General features: G+C 42.7%; 1 protein-coding gene and 2 long non-coding RNA genes across 4 annotated transcripts in view; 2 read left to right on the top strand and 1 right to left on the bottom strand.

The window, feature by feature from the left end:
• The first annotated feature begins 198 nt into the window (after positions 1-198).
• On the top strand, positions 199-7143 carry utp6 (UTP6 small subunit processome component). Its single transcript, XM_067579868.1, has 19 exons — positions 199-486; positions 1151-1235; positions 1328-1369; positions 1547-1639; positions 1822-1869; positions 1957-2020; positions 2106-2224; positions 2309-2386; positions 2489-2570; positions 2860-2941; positions 3053-3231; positions 3399-3478; positions 3637-3714; positions 3958-4137; positions 5260-5340; positions 5671-5780; positions 5913-5979; positions 6203-6275; positions 6589-7143. The coding sequence occupies exons 1-19, from the start codon at positions 395-397 to the stop codon at positions 6741-6743; spliced, it is 1788 nt and encodes a 595-aa protein (XP_067435969.1). The 5' UTR covers positions 199-394; the 3' UTR covers positions 6744-7143.
• A 451-nt stretch (positions 7144-7594) lies between these two features.
• On the bottom strand, positions 7595-12289 carry LOC137174524 (uncharacterized). Its single transcript, XR_010925384.1, has 2 exons — positions 9860-12289; positions 7595-8917 (listed from the first exon to the last, which is right to left on the bottom strand). It is a non-coding gene; the product is annotated as an uncharacterized lncRNA (long non-coding RNA).
• A 163-nt stretch (positions 12290-12452) lies between these two features.
• The window catches only part of LOC137174529 (uncharacterized), a 29932-nt gene continuing 22523 nt past the window's right edge, over positions 12453-19861 (top strand). Inside the window, exon 1 of one of the 2 annotated variants that reach the window (XR_010925387.1) lies at positions 12453-13305. This is a non-coding gene — a long non-coding RNA (uncharacterized lncRNA). The remainder of the gene's footprint in view (positions 13306-19861) is intronic. The other variant, XR_010925388.1, reaches the window with a different exon arrangement.

Genomic DNA, 19861 nt, shown 5'->3' with positions numbered 1-19861 from the left:
GACCCGCCCTACTCTGCTTCTGATTGGCTAGTACTCGTTCCCTTCCTTGGTTCGATTGGTTATATTTATGCATGAGGAGTGAGATGGTTGGGTTAGGGTAAGAATATCAGGGTCAGAGCCAATCAGAGGCAGAGTAAGGCGGGTCATCGTAGAATGCAGGTGGGGATAAAATAACGCCACTCCGACACACGCGATTGTGTTTCCTGACGGAACTATTTATTGACGGAACCGGAAGAGCAGTGAATCACAACTTCCACACATGTGTGGGGGAGAGCATCGGTCTCATTGACATAACGTACATGGTATTCCAATATAAAGTTGACATTAATAACGTTACATATCACCAGAATAACAGCCACACCTGACCTGAACCCGTAACGGCCGCGTCGTCAAGATGGCGGAGATCGTTCAGCAGCGGATTGAGGAGAGGATCCCGGAGCTGGAGCAGCTGGAAAGAGTGGGACTGTTCACCAAGAAAGAAATCAAGTAAGACAAACATCAGAGGGTTTACAGACACTCTCCTCCGGTAGAACAGCAGAGCAGCGGATAACGGAACACTGTGTGACAAGATACCGGAGGATTTTTAGTGAGAGGTCATGATTTGGCAGTTAAATGGCAGTTAAATGGAGAGATGAACATCCATTTTGTCCTCTTATTATTCTGTCCTCACTACTTCACATGAGGTGTTAGAGGAACTAGATGAAAAATAAACCTCAGTCACACTTATGAACAGTTAACTCACAGTGGCACTGTGCAATAATAACTCTGTAACACTATAATACCCACTACACCTACAAATTATACATATTCATTGAGTTTAAAATACAAAATGTGCAATACATTTCATTCATTACTGTATATACCGTACATAACCATCTACTATATGTATATAAAGTAACACGTCTTTTAAAAATAAATAGCAAATTCTTCATCCCCTCTAAAATGAATTCATGAGTATTAACGGCCAAGTCAGCATCTTCCTGTTTGGGAAAATAATCTCATGTTACATTTTTCTCATTTTCTGTCCCGAAGCTTTCAGGTGGATAATGTGAGAAAGGTTTCTTGGTTCGGTACAAGATCTGTTCCCAGGACTGTATGTAGTGATAAAGCTGCAGACAAGTTCATCCGTATTTATTTTTCACTATTATAGATCCATAATCAAGAAATCGACTGCCCTGGAATACAAACTGCACAGGCTGATCGTAAATAAAGAGGACTTCATTGCGTACATACAGGTAGAGTGTCTTCATCATGAAACCTCAGCTCTTTAAACAAAGAAATAAAGGCTGTGAGTGATGTTTAAAATACTTACTTTGTTTAATTACAGTATGAAATCAACGTTTTAGAGCTGGTCAAGAAGAGAAGAGCGGTGAGTCACGTTGTATCACTTCATCTCATGTTCATAGTTTCTTCTGCATATCAATGGTAGAAATATTCTTTTCTATTTTAGTGGTTAACATTCAAACCAAACAGAGCGCACAGAAAACAACTGGTGCCGTTAGATGATGATGTGAAATTTTGACCATGATGAATGTTTCCTCTACAGCACATTCACTACCACTTCAAACGAGAAGACATCGAGTTTCCCATCATCCATAGAATAAATAGTGTCTTCAGGAGAGCAACAAACAAATGGAAGGTATTTAAAAAAAGCTGCTGTTAGTTCATCACATCGACCATTCAGCCACATCTGTCCACTAAAAGGAATAATCAGATCTAATTGTTTTCACTTACACACAGTGTGTAAATGATTGTCATCACTTTTCATTTGAATATATGAATGAAGGCACAAACAGACAAACATCTTCTTCTCCCTCACAGGATGATGTGCAGCTGTGGCTCTCGCATGTGGCTTTCTGTAAGAAATGGGTACGTAAAGATCTCATCATTTGTTTTCAGGAAGAAATCTGTGTCTTTTCATATTTATAATGATCTGTTCTGGGTTTCACTCATCAGGCCACCAAAGGTCAGATCAGCAAGGTGTTCTCATCCATGCTGGCAATCCACCCTGACAAACCAGGTACACATGATTATTTGCTGATGAACAAAGTGGGAAAAGGATGTCACCTGCAAATACAAATGACTTTGTGCTTCTTTCTCTTCAGCCCTGTGGATTATGGCTGCCAAGAGTGAGCTGGAGGACAGAAACTCCTCTGAAAGCGCCAGACACCTGTTTTTGAGAGCTCTACGCTTCCACCCGAACAACAAGAAGGTGTACCAGGAGGTAAAAGAAGCAAATAAACACCTATACAAGGAGACTTTGTTCACAGAGAGCGGAGCTAACATTCTCATTCTCTTGATGTGCTAGTACTTCCGTATGGAGCTGCTGCATTGTGAGAAACTGAGGAAGCAGAAGAAGGAGCTGGAGCAAGCTGAGCTGGACACGGTGAGTGTGTGACACATTCAACACAAACAGCAGGAAATGCAAAAAAGTCAATATACACATGCATACACAGAATCTCTCACTGTCACTCTTCACACCTCTCAGGGTGAATATGAATTCTCTCCAGAGATCCTGAGTGGTAAACTGGCTGAGGTTGTGTACAGAGATGCTACAGGGAAAATCAAAGGTAGGTGTGCTAAATCATAACAAAGTGTGACATATTTAGACTTTCTAGTAATATAAGTTGCAGTTTTTACTCCTCATTTAAAATACATTTAACAACCTGGCTGTGAATATTACAGTTTGTCTGCAACATTTACTATCAGAAACTAAAGCTCCAAAGATAACACAGACTCTGCTTTATGTAAGCAAAGATCTTCAAACTGATGCATTTGAAAAACCGGGCTGACTTTGTTAAATGGTTTAGTTATGTATGTGCCCAGCCATGTTAACTCAACCTTTATGTTGCTCCACAGACGCAGAGTTCGTCATCACACTTCTGAATATCGCAGCTATCTTTGACTTCACCAAAGAACTGCAGGACTCCATCCTGCAAGAGTGAGGCACCACTATACTTACAGATGACTGTCTGTTTCACTCTCACACTCACGTACACAGACTCTATATATTCTCATCATTAAGCACAAACGTGTGTCCCCTTGTTTCCAGCTTACAGACTAACTACACAGAGGAGAGTGTGACGTGGGATTTCATGGCCAAGAGGGAGCTGGAGGCGCCGGGGGCAGGAGAGGAGCTCCAGACTGCTAAAGGCCGGGCCTCTGATATCAATCGAAGAGAGGAGCGCTGCTGTCAGGTCTATGAGGAAGGAGTCAAGAGTCTTAACACAGGTAGACGCCTGCACATACAGAGAATGAATAATTCCAAACTGACAAAACATCTTAAATTCACCATACTGAAACCTGTGCGTGCACTATTATTCATGCCGTACACTCCCTGCTAACGTGATGTGTGAGTATAATAAACCATAGCTGTGCTTGTGTGTGTTGCGCTCTAGAGCCCATGTGGACTTGTTATGCAGCCTTCTGCCTGGAAAGACTGAAAAGGAAAACCAACGTCCAAGAGCTGAAAGAAAAGGTAAATGAATAAATGAAAGGAACACAGTTCATCCTCACTATGTCACTATGAGAGTCTGTTTGCTCCCGAGGATAGAAATGAAACATGTACACAAAACGTCAGCGGCTTTAAATGTTTAAGGTTAAATCCTGACATGTGTTCATGTGTTTATGTCACAGAGGCAGGAGAGGTTGCTGGGAGTTCTGCAGCGCGCCCACGACTCCTCGCTGCTGAAGGAGGATTATTATAAGAAATGGGTAAGATAATAGCGTCATGAAATGTTTAACGGGTGTCATAGAACTCCAGCAGGATCAGCCTTTATCGTTTGTTCTTGAGCAGGGCTCAAATAATAAAAACAAACAAAAACTGGAAAGAGGAGATTATCTTGACTTTCTCTTTGATTTCCAAATTAAGTTTTATTAAAAACCTTAAAAAAAAAAGAGCATTTGCATTGATGTGTGGAAACAACCAACATGATGTCCTGTTCTCCACGTGACCAGCTTCAGATCCTGCTTTCATCCGGAGACGGCGAGGGAGCGGCCAGCGTTGCCATGGCAGCCACGCAGCGCTACAGCCAATCGGTGTCGATGTGGAGCCTGAGCCTGCAGACGCTAATGCAGCTGGGGAGCGGAGACATGGGCCGACTGTTCCAGGACGCTCTCACACACATTAATCCCAAGGTACACACACACACACACACACACACACTTTGAATCCACATCATTTATTCTCAATCACGTCAGGTTTGGTAATTTTCTCTGCTTACACTGAGCACATCCGTTTAGCTCACAGTGCTAGTGTAATTATTGTCCTTGGAGAATGGAGACACACACACACACACACACACACACACACACACAGCAGCCACCAGCACTGCTGTGTAAGTGGGCCATCTCCTTGGCCCAATTAGTCTCCTGTCGTATTAACTTCCTCCGATGAATTCCTCCGTCGCCCTCTATACGCCAGGAAACCTGAAGACATCTTAAATTAAGCCTGCATGTACTTCAGCAGCCTTCAGGTATAAACGCAACACACAAATCTGGAGTTGACTTATTATTAATTTTTTGAAGTCAGATTCACATGTTAATTTAACATGAAGGTAATTTGCTGGGATTACTGTTAAACACTATACTCTCAACAGATTAACAGACTTTGGATGGATAGCGAGCTAATCCTCAGAAATCCTCTACTGCACCTCCGATATTTGACTCATAACGTTTTTCTTGGTCATCATTAAGCCAATAAATGACGATTTCCTCACGTTATTACAAATTCATCTTTTCTGGTGTACGTCTGCCGTTCACTATACACACACGACTCCTACATCGTTACACAGCACATCCCAGTATGTTACCGTTTCACCATGAACGCCTCGGCCACAGGCTTCATAGTAGTGAACAGAATAGCAGGTTATTGTTTTGGTGGAGGTTTCACAAGACTGCGGCCCTGAGAAGTAGCTGCGTGAGGAGGATTAACTCTGCGCCGCTCGTTATGTAAGTCTATTCTTTCAAGATAAACACACTCCTTAAGTGTTGGGAAACGGTGTTAAACCACACTGGTGTTTGCGTCCAGTATGTTGAACAATAATGTGTTTCCATATCACACAGCATTACAAGACAGTTTACTGCACTTTCTAAAGGCTCACATACCTGTTAGACCAGGATACTGAATACAGATCATATATACAGTATGAATATAATGGAAACATGCGGTTAGATGAAAAGCAACCAGTTACTGCAGCACTAGATGTAGACGGTTGATGGTTGTTCACTCAAACCTTCTATATCCTCCTGACTGGACAGGAGAGTCTACCACTTTGGCAGCTGCAGGTCCAGTGGAGCGCTGCCAACCAGAGTCCTGAAGAAACCGAAGCCGTCTTCAAGGTAATCCACCTCAATCCACCAGCTAGTCAGAATCACTGTGATTCTATTCTGATTCTGTTTCTTCAATGACAACTGGCAAAAAGAGCTGCTTATAAACCTTATAAAGCACATGCATTTGTGTATTAGTTTACACTGGAACAAAGCAGTTAGTAGTGTCTATTTGTGATATTTGTGATTTGTTTTCTGCTCACTAATGCAGAGAGAGAACTGGACACTGGAATCAACAACACTCGTAGAAAGATACTCAAAGATTAATAGTGCTTGATGTCTGCACAACGCTTTTACCTTCGAAACACCTCGCAGACAGTTTGTTCTCTCGTTTGTTCCCAGAGAGGTCTGCTGTCTGCAGTAGCGGCTGTTGCCATGGAGATGAAAGAGAGCTACCTTGATTGGTCGTATTCCACTGGAGGCTACAAGAAAGCGAGGAAGACCTTTACGAGGTAAAAAGCTAAATGATAAATAAGACAAAAGGAAGTGTTAATTAATCCCAGAATGCTTTGGGGCTTTAAATGTAAAACAAACTCTTTTTTAGATTTGAGGCAGGAAAAAATCATCTTTTTTCTTTCCTGTAGCTTGCAGGAAAGTCGTCCGTTTTCCAAGGCCTTTTTCACCAGGATGATTCAGATGGAGAAAGAACAAGTAAGTATCCAGACTGCTGTGTGTGAAAACACTGAGACCTCCGGTGGTTTTAGTTTAGTTTAAACTTGTTTTACACAATTCATTGATTGATTTGGTTTCACTGATAGTTTGATTGACACATTATTATTGTTGTTGTAAAGAACTTGTCGAGACAGACAGTGGACTTTGATATGATTTGTATTACTAATAAGTCAAGATAATCCTGATCTGTTTGATCTTCCAGGAGACTCCCAGGATGAACAATCTGAGGGATTACTACGAACGGGCCCTGCAGGAGTTCGGCTCCTCAGATGACGGTGAGATGATGCGTTTTTAAAGGAACGAGAGTCAAAAAGAAAAGTAGTCCAAAATATTTATTCACAATATCTTGTTATTCAAGTATCACGGACATATTTGTGTTATTTGAGCAGATGCAGCTCAGATCTAGTTTAGAGGATCAGGAGGAAAATACATTCTGGGGGCAGAGACGTTAAAGACCCCACATAAGAAAAATTTACAGTGTGGCTGCTAGAATGAGCATAAATATTTCAGTGGAGACATGGAGCTGTACGTCTCCACCTTTTTAAATTTAGCTTAACATTTTTCCCTGTTGTTTTTATTTTCCTAAAGATTTGTGGCTGCAGTACATCCAGGAGGAGCTGGGAGACCTCGGCCGGCCAGAGAACTGCGGCAAGATCCACTGGAGAGCCATGAAGTTTCTGGAGGGGGAGAGTGTGGAAAGATTCATTTCCAGATACACTCTGCTTCAGACCGGACACTTATGAGAAGATCCAGAAGGTCCAAGTCGTGTCGATAGAGGCCTGTAAACTCAGATGACGACAGCCAAAGTTTCTCAGAACAAGCCTTCTTCTTGTTTCAACGTCTTTAAGTTTTTTCACTTGTGAAGTTTGCTGTCCGTCAGGAACAGGCCTGTCTATTTTCAATCAAAAGGTTCCTCCAGTGTTTGGAGATATATTCTTACATTTGACTGACAGTGTTCTTGGTGATAAGAGTTTTACAGCTGTGATACAATTTTCCATTTTTTATATACAGCTGTTTTGTGCTGCATTTGATATCAGAGTGATGTTGGAAACAAAGTCTTCTAAGGAGATCCTGTTTAAGAGAATTCCACATTTTATTTGGCTTTGATGCTGTTATAATGATATTAAAACAGTCTCTCATTCATGTTGTGGTCCCGTCTGGCACAGTAACATACAGATAAACACTTTCTGAGCTCAGAGTTTCTTCTTTAACAGTCCTCCTGGTAGGTTAGTGAAGTTACTTTAAGTTACTAGAACATCCTTTATCCGCTAAATATAGTTCTGATTTCACATTTACATTTACAGTAACATGTCTAATACTAAGTTCATTCTCACCTTTCATGGTAGAAAATATTACCCTTAAAAAAGCAAAAGCATAAATATGAAGCTGCAGCACATCTATGAAACATTTCAGTCCAAAAAAAAAACTGTTAGTGAAATATATTTATAGTTTTTAAGGACACTTCAGATGGTTGTTTTATACAGTGATGTGACAGCTATGAGGTAAAACATGATGTTAAAGTAGAAATCATGATATTTAATTTTTAAGTCTACCTGTACAATTATACAATTATGTTTTTTTTTTCTCAAAATGCAAAATGCTTACAGTCATCTGACTTAATGGCCTCCTCTGTTCATTGAAAGATGGTCGTCAGAGATCCACGTGGCCTGTGATAGAAAATGATGGAAATGACTCTTTCCCCTGATGTCTCTGTCTTATTAACGTCTTCTACCAAAAGGTCTTTGAGACATCACATCACCTCCAGGCTCTCTGGTCACCTGTTTGACAGACACTAGTGTCAGCAGAGTTCACTTCTGCTGAGACGTCTGTCCAGCTTTGAGGAAACGAGTGAAAACAGAAGATGCTTTAAGGCAGGAGTTGTTATGGTGAAATGATCCCTTTAGATAATGATGAAATAGTTCTGACAGATCTACTGGTTTGCTGACATATAGGCCCGCTTCATTAAAAATAAGATATTGACAGTTGATATTTACTGCTCTCTGTGCTGACAGGAGGCTGTTGTTCTATCAGATATCTACCCTGAGGAATCATTTCAATGTGTTTCAGTCAACAGCTTTGGTCTGCAAAAACCTTCAGGAGCTGCTGAATCACTACGTGTCATCATGATCTAAACGCTGTTTCACAGCCTTTCTAACCCCACAAGTGGTAACACTTTGGAGGGGGGGGGGGGGGGGGGGGGCTATGAATCCTTTTGGCATTTTAGGCATGAAAATGAAACATTACATGAAAATGTAAAGATATTTTATATTTGCACAGACTCTGTAGCGCCTCATGTTCGCCTCCTACAGAACCACTGCGATGCTGATGAAAGACGTGAACCTCAGTGTGTTTTTACTCCAATGATGATAAAAAAGTTTTTAAAAAATTCACCCCATGTGGTTTTTGTAGAGGGTTAAGTTTCTCATGAGCCATCAGTGTGTTGGTTGCATCTCACCACTCTGTCTAAATAAAGCACTCCTGTATGTCTGAGGTCCCTCACCACCTCCTCTTTCATACCTAAAGATTAGATTTTTTACCTTTCACTCTCTGGTAGATGTTTGCTTTTACCACACTGGAAACAAACATTTGATTCTGGTCAGTCCACTTCCCTCTCATGTCACCCCCAGCCTACTCTCGCTCACACATCCTCAGAGCTTCTTGAAGAGGATGTAGGTGAAGAGAACCAACACGCCTGCGGACAGCAGCCCAATCACACACTGGTGGATGGTGATGACGTTCTCCAGGGCGTGGATGCGCTCCTCCATGGCGTTGGTGTGGATGTAGTCATAGATGGAGGCCCCGATACTCCACACTGCCCATACAGCATCCACCACCGCTTTCATGGTGGGAGAGACCATCGAGAGGGCCGCCTGCAGCCGGGTGTCGGCCGCATCCGCCGCTTGCCGGTCCCACAGCACTACAGAGAGAGAAGAGTGAGTGCAGCGAGGAGAAAGCAATGTGTGGGCATGCTGAAAGCCTCCAGCACAGACTTCTGATATCTCACATCATTTGATCCTCGGAAAATCTGTCCTACAACTTTGTCAGAGCAGAACTGCTGTGGGAAAAATTTCTGATCAACACATCCATCTTTATCCATCTTTATGTATTTGTGCTCATTTTTAGGAGTCACTTATAGCATAATCAATCTTGTTATAGGGGCCAATTTGATTTCAATTAGATACATACATAAGAGATCTACATCTATTTGACTGTTGTAGTTTTTGCTGCAGATTTTAAGAGTTTATTAAACTAAAACTAAAGCTTATTTAACTAAAGGTTATAAAATATGAAGCAGATGAAACTAACCGGGATACAAAATAGAAAAAATTAGATTTCCACATGAATGCATCACAATAATAATCCAACAGATTAATATATGAAATAATACAACACTGAGTGATTTTACTGGTGATACTGCTATACTTGTGTACTTTTACTTGGTTGTTGTTTTTAATCTACAGTGAGGTATTGCTGCTTTTAGTTAAGTAATGTATGATGTATTTATTTCCCTGCTTTAGCCACAGCTGCAGTATATCTTTCAACTATGATGTATGAGTTAGTGTTTGTCCTCCTGCCCTCAACTCTTTACATCCCCCCCCCCCCCCCTCCTCCGTCTGCTCTGAAGCACTGACAGCTCGCATGCTGACGTCATTTCTCTATTAAACTTGCTCCGGTACTGAAGTGGATTCACATGATCCGGTTCAGTGAGATCATCCTTCCTCAGAGACACACATGTGAATCTGCGGTGCAACAGGACAACAGGTCTGAAGGTCTGAACAACACAACAACAACGACCAGCAGAGATTATTGCGCGCGGGGTTCATGACGAAGGCAAATATGAATGAGCAGCAAAACTCACCGACAGGAGTCAGATGTCGCTGTGATGATGAAGATGAGGATAAACATCCGTCCTGCTGTAGCTGGAGTGAGGAAGGATCCTGTTTAGGAGAGGCCAGGCCGTTCCTGTCAGGCTCATGACTGTCAGTGTCAAAGCAGTCTGAAGTAAACACGTCGCTTCCGGTCACACCTTTCAAATTAAAATGACTCCATACTTAACATGACTTGCAAAGCTGTTGAGTGACAGAAAGCGAACAGAAATGTGTTTTACAAGAAAGAGGTGTGAGGCCAGCAGATGAAATATAATCGCTATTCAGCTAAAACACTTCATCCAGGACAGAGTGTCGGTTATACTTTGAATTTTGAAAGTGAAATCGCCCCATTTCCGGTATTAATGTGGTCTCCTTGACTACAGTGAAGCAGCTGACTGCTGCCATATGAGAAGTCTCCACAGGCACTGAAAGTGGAGCATGACCCCAAGAGTACAACAGAAAATTAAAGGTGAATGAAATAGAATAGAATAGAATGAGAAACACAAAAATAGAATCTAATAGAAAAGAATAAAAAATAAAAGTGAAAGAATGAAACATATCAAAATAGAAAAATATATAATAGTAGAACAAATAGAATGCAACAGATAAACAATAAAGTATCAGAAAGAACAGAATGAGATGCAAAATAATGCAACGAAGCAAAATAGAAAAGAACAGAGAAAACGGCAATAAAGCAGACGTAATAGAAGAGAATTGAAAGAATTAGTCAGAGTTTGCAGTTTGAAGTGTTAAATCTGGGTATAATCACAACATGGAGATTTATCCTGAGGCAGCAGAAAAGCTCTAAAGCTCCAACTTCCACTACTAAAATGATGTTAATCAGAAGATTAGAGACAAAAGACACAAACAGAAACTAAATATGGGAGAATTGACTTATTTTTCTTGTAGGTTCTTTTTCTACTTTTTTGTTTATTTTTCTCCTTTTCGTGTGTATTTTGTTTTTCTTTATAAGCTGTGTTGTTTTAAGAATAGTTTATGAAGAATTGTGTTCTTATATTTATTTATTTTTGTTTGAAATATAGCCTAAATACACTGGGGGGAGAGAGGAGGAGGGGGAGACAAGAAGAACAGAACATAATGTATTAATGTAGAATAAAAAAGGAAAACAGAATACACAACAGCAGAGAATGAAGCACAGAACAGACTGAGTGGAGACTTTTATTCAATTTCCACAACAATCAGGCTGTAATCCCCCCGACACGTGACCACCACTCAGTCATCTGAATAAAACAATAAAGGTTTGTGTTTGACGTTAAATGACGTGTCGTGTGGCGTCGCTGCCACCAGGGGTCGCAGCTCACTCACATGTTGCTGGTTGTCAGGGAGGTGTGATGAACCTGGGGATGTATGACCAGGGTGCGATGTGTGAAAAAAAAATCAGAGGAGGGGGGGAGGGAGGTGGGAGGGGGCTTGAAACGTTTTTCTTCATGAAAACAAATCAGAGCCACAGTGGGCCTTATACACACTATCAAGCCCATTAGATTATTTCTTGCAGCTGTTACTGTGACATTTATACAATAATTATGAACTTTAATAAAGCTGTTACTAGACTTGAACTTGACCACTGCATTTGCAGGAACATTTTAATCCTTTTTTTAATTTAATTCATGAAGTATTGTGTTATTTTCATTTGCAACGATGTTATGTCAAGTTCACACCTCGTCCTTTGCTCACACAGGAGATGTGATCATACAGGGTTTTGGTTAAATGCTAATTGAACTTGCCAGAATTAAATGATTGAAATCCCTCAATGCTCCTTTCAGTACTGTGGATAGCGCCACTCGGCCAGATGTGCTAAATCACCTGATGTCATTCTTCAAGTCACCGTTTAATTCATCTCTGTGCGCAGCAAACTTCAGAACTGAATAGAAAATAATCAACGTGCTGTCATCATAAAAGTAAACAGGCTACTATATACCAGTCAGACTAACAGAACAGCCTGCTTTGATGATGGACTTCTGTCTTCTTTGAATGCTTTCCTGTGGGGGGGTCCATCCGCGGCGTGTGGCCCCTCTTTTACCCACATCTCTGCAAACCTCCCAGCAGGGCAGGAGGCAACCCCTGGTCCATGTACTGCGTCATCACGTAGCCCAGACGGGGTGTCATCTCTATTGTCACACGAGCGCTGACAGTGAAAGTCCATTTCTGATTTTATAATTGTTTGCACTAATGACTGTTCTCACGTTACAGCGCTTTACTTACATGTTTTTTTTTATAATAGCCTATTTTTATTTGAGATATTTTATATTATATATGTGTGAAGCAGCATGAATCATTATGAGGGGGATACATTTCTGTCCCCACCGGGGACAAAAAACAATACAGCAGTGGCAGGTATAGACTAGAGGGTGTGTGTGATCCCCACCACCACCACCACCACCACCACCCCCCCGGCAAGTCGCACCCTGTGTCTAACCTGAACAGCATCGATAAAAGAGGGAACACCTTGAAAGAGCCGCAGACGAGCCGCAGCCGCAGCGGAGCACAGCGCCGAGGCAGCACACTGCAGGAATGTGTGCAGTTACAGACAAACACACATACTCGGACATTTTAACTCAGTCTAGCGCGTTTTCAAGTCCCCCCTTTCAGAATAATTGGAAATACGGGGCCACATTGCTGCACCCTCCGACGGAAACCTATAATTGGAGACGAGCCAGTGACGCGCTGAAAATAACCAGGTTACCACTTAGCACCGGTCCATTTTGGGGAGGGCCCAACACGAGGGCGCAGCACCATATAGGCTATCAGCTCCTTCCAGCTGTTTGGGAATATCCTGCTCATAATATCGAGGCTGCAGCATGGCAATAGCAGCAGCGGGCTCCTTCTCTCTCCGTCTTCCTGTCTCTCTCCGGCTGTCTCTTGCCAGAATGGATACTGGGTGACGGGGCTGGGTGCTGGGTGCGCACCGGGGATCTCTCGGTGGGAAACGAAGAAGCTTTTTTTTTTTTTTTTTTTTTTTTTTTTTTTTTTTTTTTGAGGGGAGGGAAGGAAGGAGGAGGGGAGACTGGCACAAGGCGCGACACTGTTGCGTCTGCATGTTTTTTCTCCTTGGACAGAGGGGAAAAGATAGGCCAGGGGGACTGTCCGACTTATTCCAAAAGACAATTTGTTCCCCCCACCCCCAAAAGGATAATCTTGCTCAATTTGGGATGCGTGCAACACCAAGTGATCAGATATTAGTGGGGCGGCGGTGGTAGTGGTGCTGGCGGTGGATGGACGGGTGAAGTTAAACTTCGCTTGCAGACGCGATCTCCTCCAGGCAGCCATACAACCAACCAGACAGTCGGCGCGTCTTACGCGATCTCCCCAATCCCCCATATGGCTACTGGATGCTGACACCTGCCCGGTACGCAGGTAACAACAGTCGGGCAGCATCACCTACTTCTCCAGACACTGACAGACAGCAGATGATTGGGTATGTATCGGCGTGGTCACAGATGAAAGCCATCGCATTCCTTCATTACCTTGTCTGGAAGTAACATTTTGTAGTAGCACAGACGACATTTCTAGAATCTATAGGTGTTTGGAGTTTCCTCTTCATTGAGTCCCCGGCGATGGGGCTGATGATTGTGATGGTGATGATGATGATGATGATGATGATGATGGTGTGTGTCAGAGGCTGGGTCTTTGCGGGCAAGGTGAGTCCTCAATTCATTCAACTGGCCTACAAAGTCCCAGTTTCTGGCTCATGTGACCACCAACTTATAGGAAATACACAATATTCATCTTTTAAAGGTCAGAAACAGGCCCAGTCAACAGATGGAAGAGTACAATTATCGCCACACTATTAAGTAGATACCGTAATATCATATTTAATATCGCAGATATCGTTATAAATGGCAGGTAATACTATGGGATCATTCTAGTGTTTCTTCTTTAATATTTAATGTAAAGGCTTCACTTCAGGTTGTGAAACGACACAAGAGAATGAATGTAAAATCAAGCTGAGGGTCAAACGCTGAATGCCATTGCTTAATAATTGGCTAAAAAACCTCCACATTTGATTAGTCAGACTTGAACTTTTCACATGCAGCCAATCGTGAGAGAGAGAGCATGCCCATTAAGTGTCACAGGAAACCAGGTTCTTTGGTACATTGCATACATTGATGAACAACCTTCATGGGTCATTTCTCTGCATCTAACTGGCCCCATTCTGCTCTACAGCTCTTGATAAATTGTTTTTGAAACAACTCAATTTTTTTTCCCCTGGCTTTAAAAAAAAAAAAAAAAAAAGAAAGAAAAAAAAAGCTCGAACTAAAATAGGCCAAATTAGAAAAGAAGAAAGAAGTTAAACATCCAAAGAAAACAGCTGATTTATTGAATTCAAAACTTGAAGCTTTAAAACTTGATCTTCAGGTATTTCGATGAACAATTGAATCCAAACTTGAACCGTGTCTGTGCTATCTGCTTACAGCTCAAACTTTACATAAACTGAAGTGAAATGAACAGAAACAGATAAGAGTTGTCCAAAAAAAAAAAAAAAACGACAAAAAAAACAAGACGTGCAATCCTCTATTATACTGAACAAGTGCGTCAAGTGGGGGAAGAAGTTGTTTTGGAGGCCTGTTTCTATATCTGTCCTGACCCTAGCATGCCGTACATACCTCACTAATGAATTTAGCATCCTGACACTAGATGCTTTATGTAATTAATAGAGCGGAGGGCCACGGTGGCATCTCCATGCTGCAAGTGACACATAGGTAAGACATTCGCTGAAGCATGGGATTTTTATTTTAAAAACTCAGCGAGACCTCGGTGATTATTAAAACACACTTAAAGCAGTCCTGTAAATGAAACGGGCTCCCCTGACAGTCAGAGTAGGTGGGAAAGCATTACATTTATATTTAATCTTTCCGTCAGTTTTACCTCTTAAAAAGCCCACTGCGTGATCATAAGTTATTCATAGTCTGTGTATAACAAATGGGTGGCAGGTCATTTGTTTTTACATGCCTGCTATTCCTCCTTCCAATAATAAGCATTAAGTAATAGGTTAGTAAGTAATAACCTGCTGTGGACTGAAGTTCTTTTTAAAGCTCTAATTAAATTCCTTTTGATTGTAAGTGATATCCTAATGCTAATTAACACTGTTTAAAATATTTCAAACCCTCTTAACTGCCTTGTTGTCAGATGGTTATCGTTAAACATATTTAAAATCAAATGTAGAGACTACATGAAAATGTTTTCGAGTGCTCCCCAGATTGTTAGAGATGCTCTCAACCGTCATCATCGATTCCCTCCAACGTAGCCCACTAAAGTGCCATGACACATCACAGAAAGCAGATAAAACCACTCCAGCCAAAAGCTCTCCATATATGCTGCAGGAGAGTAGGAGCCAGCGCGAGTATGAGAGCTGAGGGCCTAGTAAGGGAGGCTTGGTGGAATGAGCCTGGTTTGAATAAGCAGCATGGCTACGGGGAGCTCTGGGATAGTCACCAAGTGTGCTGATTAAAGTTGTGATATTAAACAGTGCTGGCTGCTACCGCCTGCCAAGCCTCTCTCAGTGGCATTTCACATTGTTTAAAAGGCCCGATCGGACTCATCTCGCCACTTGCTGCACAGTGTTGCTTACATCTTTTTTTTTTTTTTTTTTTTTTTTTTTTTTTCCAAGCACGGCTGTCTCATATTCTCTCTCCTCGCACCATTTGTTAGCAGGGTTGTAGACTTACTTTAAATAGATTTTGCCTACATTTCCCAGGTTTCTGCTTTCTGCTTTGGGTCACTGGGTTCGCTTAGCTCTCCAACTGACCACAACTATCGGTGCACAGGTATGTTAATGCCAGCATCGTATACAAAACTGTGCTAAGGTATTGTGTTGACCTTCTCTGTGAAAGCTGAACTTTCTAATGAACACACGGAGCGCTCCTTCTCGGAAATTCTGCTCTGAACTCATTCAACTCCCTTTAAAAACGTCACTGCAAATCCCAATAAAACTCTGCCATTATAAATATACAATTCATAAACACTGGAAAGCATGCTTGCGTTGTGTGAAATATATGACCCAGCGCCCCCCCCCCCCCTCCCCCTCCCCCCCTTAAAAGGTCAAACTTCAGACGTTGTGGTCACTGCAGGTTGTTGCATTTCTTCAGCCACGATTGAACAGATACCAAAGTTATGCACCGAATCGCACTCGAGGAGCCAGCAAATGCTGTAGTTTGATCTCAAACGTTTGGAATGAGACATAGAACGATTAAGCTAGGGAGGGAGGGAGAGAGAGAGAAAAGGCAGCAAGAAAAGTGAGGGACTTTTAGGGGCAGCTGTGTTTTATTAACCCAGTCATAATGCCCCTAAAAATCCTTATTGCTCTTGCAATGGTCAACAAATCTCCTGTTGCAGCATGTAGAGGATCTCTGAGAAGCGTGTATGGATTCACATCAACAACCTGTCGCACTGCAGGGCCAGGGCACACTATTCAATGTATATATGTAACGTGTCACATTCAGAGATTCTCTCCTCAGTTAAACCACCCATGAAAGTCACAGGGCTTACTGAATTACTGAACACATGCATTTCAGGATGAAGTCTCATGGGAGCTGCTGAAATCGAACAGCAACAGCAGCAACCTTTGAGGTTTTGTCAAAACTTTCACACCATGTTTGCTGATGGCGATTAGTGCAAAGTTGGAAATGTTCACTGTTGTATCAGGGAACTGCGCAGGCAGAATGAAAAGCATCTCTAAACTAAACAATACCAATGTTTCCCTTTTGGCAGACTTATGAATTACGCTGTCATTATATTTCTATCCGAGTCCTCATAGTTTAACATGCAGACAGGGGAGTCGACGGCGCTCTGTGTCCTTCGGTGTTTTTACTTTGCGTTTGAGTGCCAAGGAACAGACTGGAAGACAGAGAGAGAAAGGCAGAGAGGCAGGTAATAGGCTGGCAAGCAGCGAAGAGTATGAAGATACACAGTACAGGCTGGCTGAAATACAGGCAGGCAGATGAGACTGTAAAGACAGGTAAATAATGAGACCTCTTGAAGGAGTCGAGCACGCTGGAAAAGAGAAAATGACAGACAGAAAGGCAAGAAAGACACAGAAACAAGTAAAGACAGAGAAAGACATGGAGGCAGGCAGGCCGTGGAGGACTGGGATCCAGGCCTGGGTGTGGTGTGGTGGGCTGTCGTGGCTGGAGAGCGGGTGGTGTGGAGTGGAGCTCTCGATGTTGGTGAATGAGTCATCGGAGGGAGGCTATTCTGTTGAGTTTCCCCTGTGGGACGGCCGCCGCTGAAGGAAGGAAGGAAGAATCTTCTCCACATCGAGGGAAAGACAGTGAGAGAGAGAGAGAGAGAGAGAGAGAGAGAGAGACAGACGAGCAGACAGACAGACAAGGGGAGAGGGAGTGAGGGAAAGTGTGGACGATGACTCAGGGCCACGAACCACATGGTGATGGAGAAGGGAGGGAGGAATTACTCATCAGAGCATGTGGAATCTCATACGGCTATCACAGGACTGACAGTGTGCTTCCCTCATGGCTGCTACTCACCCGCCATCCAGCCGCCGTCACTCCCTCAGGCTGAAAACCAATCAGCCTCACTCTTACTAACCCAGAACGGAGTGACGATGGGGGATCAGGGTGAGCTGGGGGTCAAATTCACACGTGAAGGGTTCTAAATTGTTTCATCAAAGCCGGGTTGCCCTCCGGTATGGGCACCTCGGGGTGTCACAAGTGACAATTTGATAATAACGGAGTTTTTTTAACTCCTCTATCAGAGCCAAATCCATGCCAGTAGTGTTGAGTCACAGCAGTGGCGTAGGCAGAAATTGTATTTTGGGTGGGCCAATGCAAAAGTGGGTGGGCCAGCTTTTCCCAGAAAAGCGGACTTGTGAAAAGTTACAAGAAGAAAAAAGAACAAACTGAAAAACAAGCGACCGGTTTAGTTTGCAACATTCTGCATCACAAAGGCAATAACAGGAGAACACTGCCAACATGCTCCACCAACAGAGCATCAGACCTGTACATGAGAGTATAGACAGAAAGCCAACCTAAACCCCCCCAACAACCCAACCGAAAATACAGCAAGACCGGCTGTGCATTGGCTCTACAGCACACGGTACTGTTAATGAACTGTTTTATTGCATTTTATTGTCACTAAACATAAACCCAGACAACATGTAACACATCCCTCGTGCATTCATTACAGCCTTCAGTACCGGTCAGCTCACGAAAAATCTAATCTGCACATTTTACAGAAAACTGCGTCCTTACACCTTATTAACTGTCTGTGCCACTTTGATGAGAAGCACCTTGATTTTCCAGTATCAACTCTTCAGGGACATACAGACAAATTTAGCTGTGAACGTGGTTCATAAATGGCACATAAATCGGCGGGTGAACCCGTAGCCACGAAAACATGATTTCAGTTGGAAGTGGGGGGTGCTGACTATTAAAAATCCCATCCCAAAAAATGTTATATAAGTGCGTCTCCCTATTGAGATAAATAATACATTCATTAACACTGAACGTAATGTACTGGAGGCCACACCTATATCGTGGCCATGTGACCCTGCCCACCCCCAACCATTCTCATCTGGTCACCCCGCTGAGCTCCATCACAGCTGTCTAAAACATTTATTTCAGAAGTTACATGTTTAATTCAGTTTCCTCTGTCCTGTCAAGTTGATAACTACAGTTTTTAGTAGAGACAATCCTAACTGGCATGTGTCAACCGGGTCCGTGAGCCGTGCACGTATCACGTCCGGTTCTTTTCCCCACTCCATTCTCGTTACGCACAGGGTCAATTTTTGCCAGACAGGCTCATGCTTGACAGAAAAAAAATGAATTATTGTGACAACACAAACGGGCCTCTAGGCCACAGCTCCCCCAGCACCTCTACTTCCTGCGGCTATGAGTGAACCCGCGTCAGGCCGAGCGGGAGAAAGTGCTTTACCGCCAGGTAGCAGGCGGCCGGGCTGACCTGGTTGTGGGCTGATTAGTCTGGTGGTCGATGGAAGCGGTGGAGTTTCTTCTTCCTTTTAAAAACTTTGTTTAGCCGTTGTTGTAGCGTTAATGTTACATCAGGCAGTTCAGGAACCAGAGCAACCTACAACCTATTTTAATCAGACAACAAATTCAACACACGCGTCAAGCCAACAACAAATCAAGTTCATATTGATTTATTTCCTTATATATATGTTTTATACTTATTGTTACAAACCCGTGGCTGGGTGGGCCAGTGTCACCCAGGCCCATTACTGGCTACGCCCCTGAGTCACATGACTCTTCCCCCAAATGTCTCCACTCTCGGTCACCTGGCTTTCTGCAAGGTCTGAATCCACGTTGAAAATACTGCATCGTTCAATTTCAGCTGACGATGTATATATGTATAGAACAGCCCTCCTGTTAACCATGTTTCTGCTTCAGGTTTGAAGTCCTCCAACAGAAAGTGGTTCTAGTTGTAAGAGAATATGTACTACCAAGTGTAGTAGCTACTTTAGCTTCTAGAAACATGTGAGTGTGGGAGGCTAGACAGGCTTGAGTCCTGGCTTTAATCAAGGATGAGAAGTATTATCGAGTGTAAATATCGTGGGGGTTTTGAAACAGAGTTTCACCTCAGTCCATGTCTGCTTATAGTTGGGTTTTAAATTACTGCAAGTCGGTGCAGGCCTCACCGCTCTTGCTCCGAATTAGGCAATCCTGTCAAAATATTTAATCAAAGGAACTTTTCAAAAGGAGAAGAACTGAAAATGGCTTTATGAATATGTATCTACAGCACGCGGTGAACAGAAGGTGACATTTTGAGTCCAGTATTTTCTCTCTCTCTGTGTCGCTCAGCTTACAAAACAGCTCTTTCATGGCTGCGTACACCCACCTTAACAGTGATAAATGTGCCACTAAAGTGAAGCTCTGGTTGACAAAGTTGCACTGAGTGATGACAAGACAGAGAATAGAAATGGGTGAGAGGGCCACCGACAAAACATGCGCCATGGCTTCTCTTTTATCTGCTTGAGACTCAGAGGCTGAACCTGTAGATGT

This window comes from Thunnus thynnus, chromosome 3 (genome assembly GCF_963924715.1).
Source record: "Thunnus thynnus chromosome 3, fThuThy2.1, whole genome shotgun sequence".
NCBI classification, from domain to species: Eukaryota; Metazoa; Chordata; class Actinopteri; order Scombriformes; family Scombridae; genus Thunnus; species Thunnus thynnus.
This window is presented reverse-complemented; position numbering and strand designations above follow the sequence as displayed.

Coding starts and splice junctions, on each gene's coding strand:
- utp6 (XM_067579868.1), top strand. CDS start 395: ATGGCGGAGATCGTTCAGCAGCGGATTGAGGAGAGGATCCCGGAGCTG. Junction 487..1,150: donor TTCACCAAGAAAGAAATCAA/GTAAGACAAACA, acceptor TCACTATTATAG/ATCCATAATCAAGAAATCGA. Junction 2,225..2,308: donor ACAAGAAGGTGTACCAGGAG/GTAAAAGAAGCA, acceptor TTGATGTGCTAG/TACTTCCGTATGGAGCTGCT.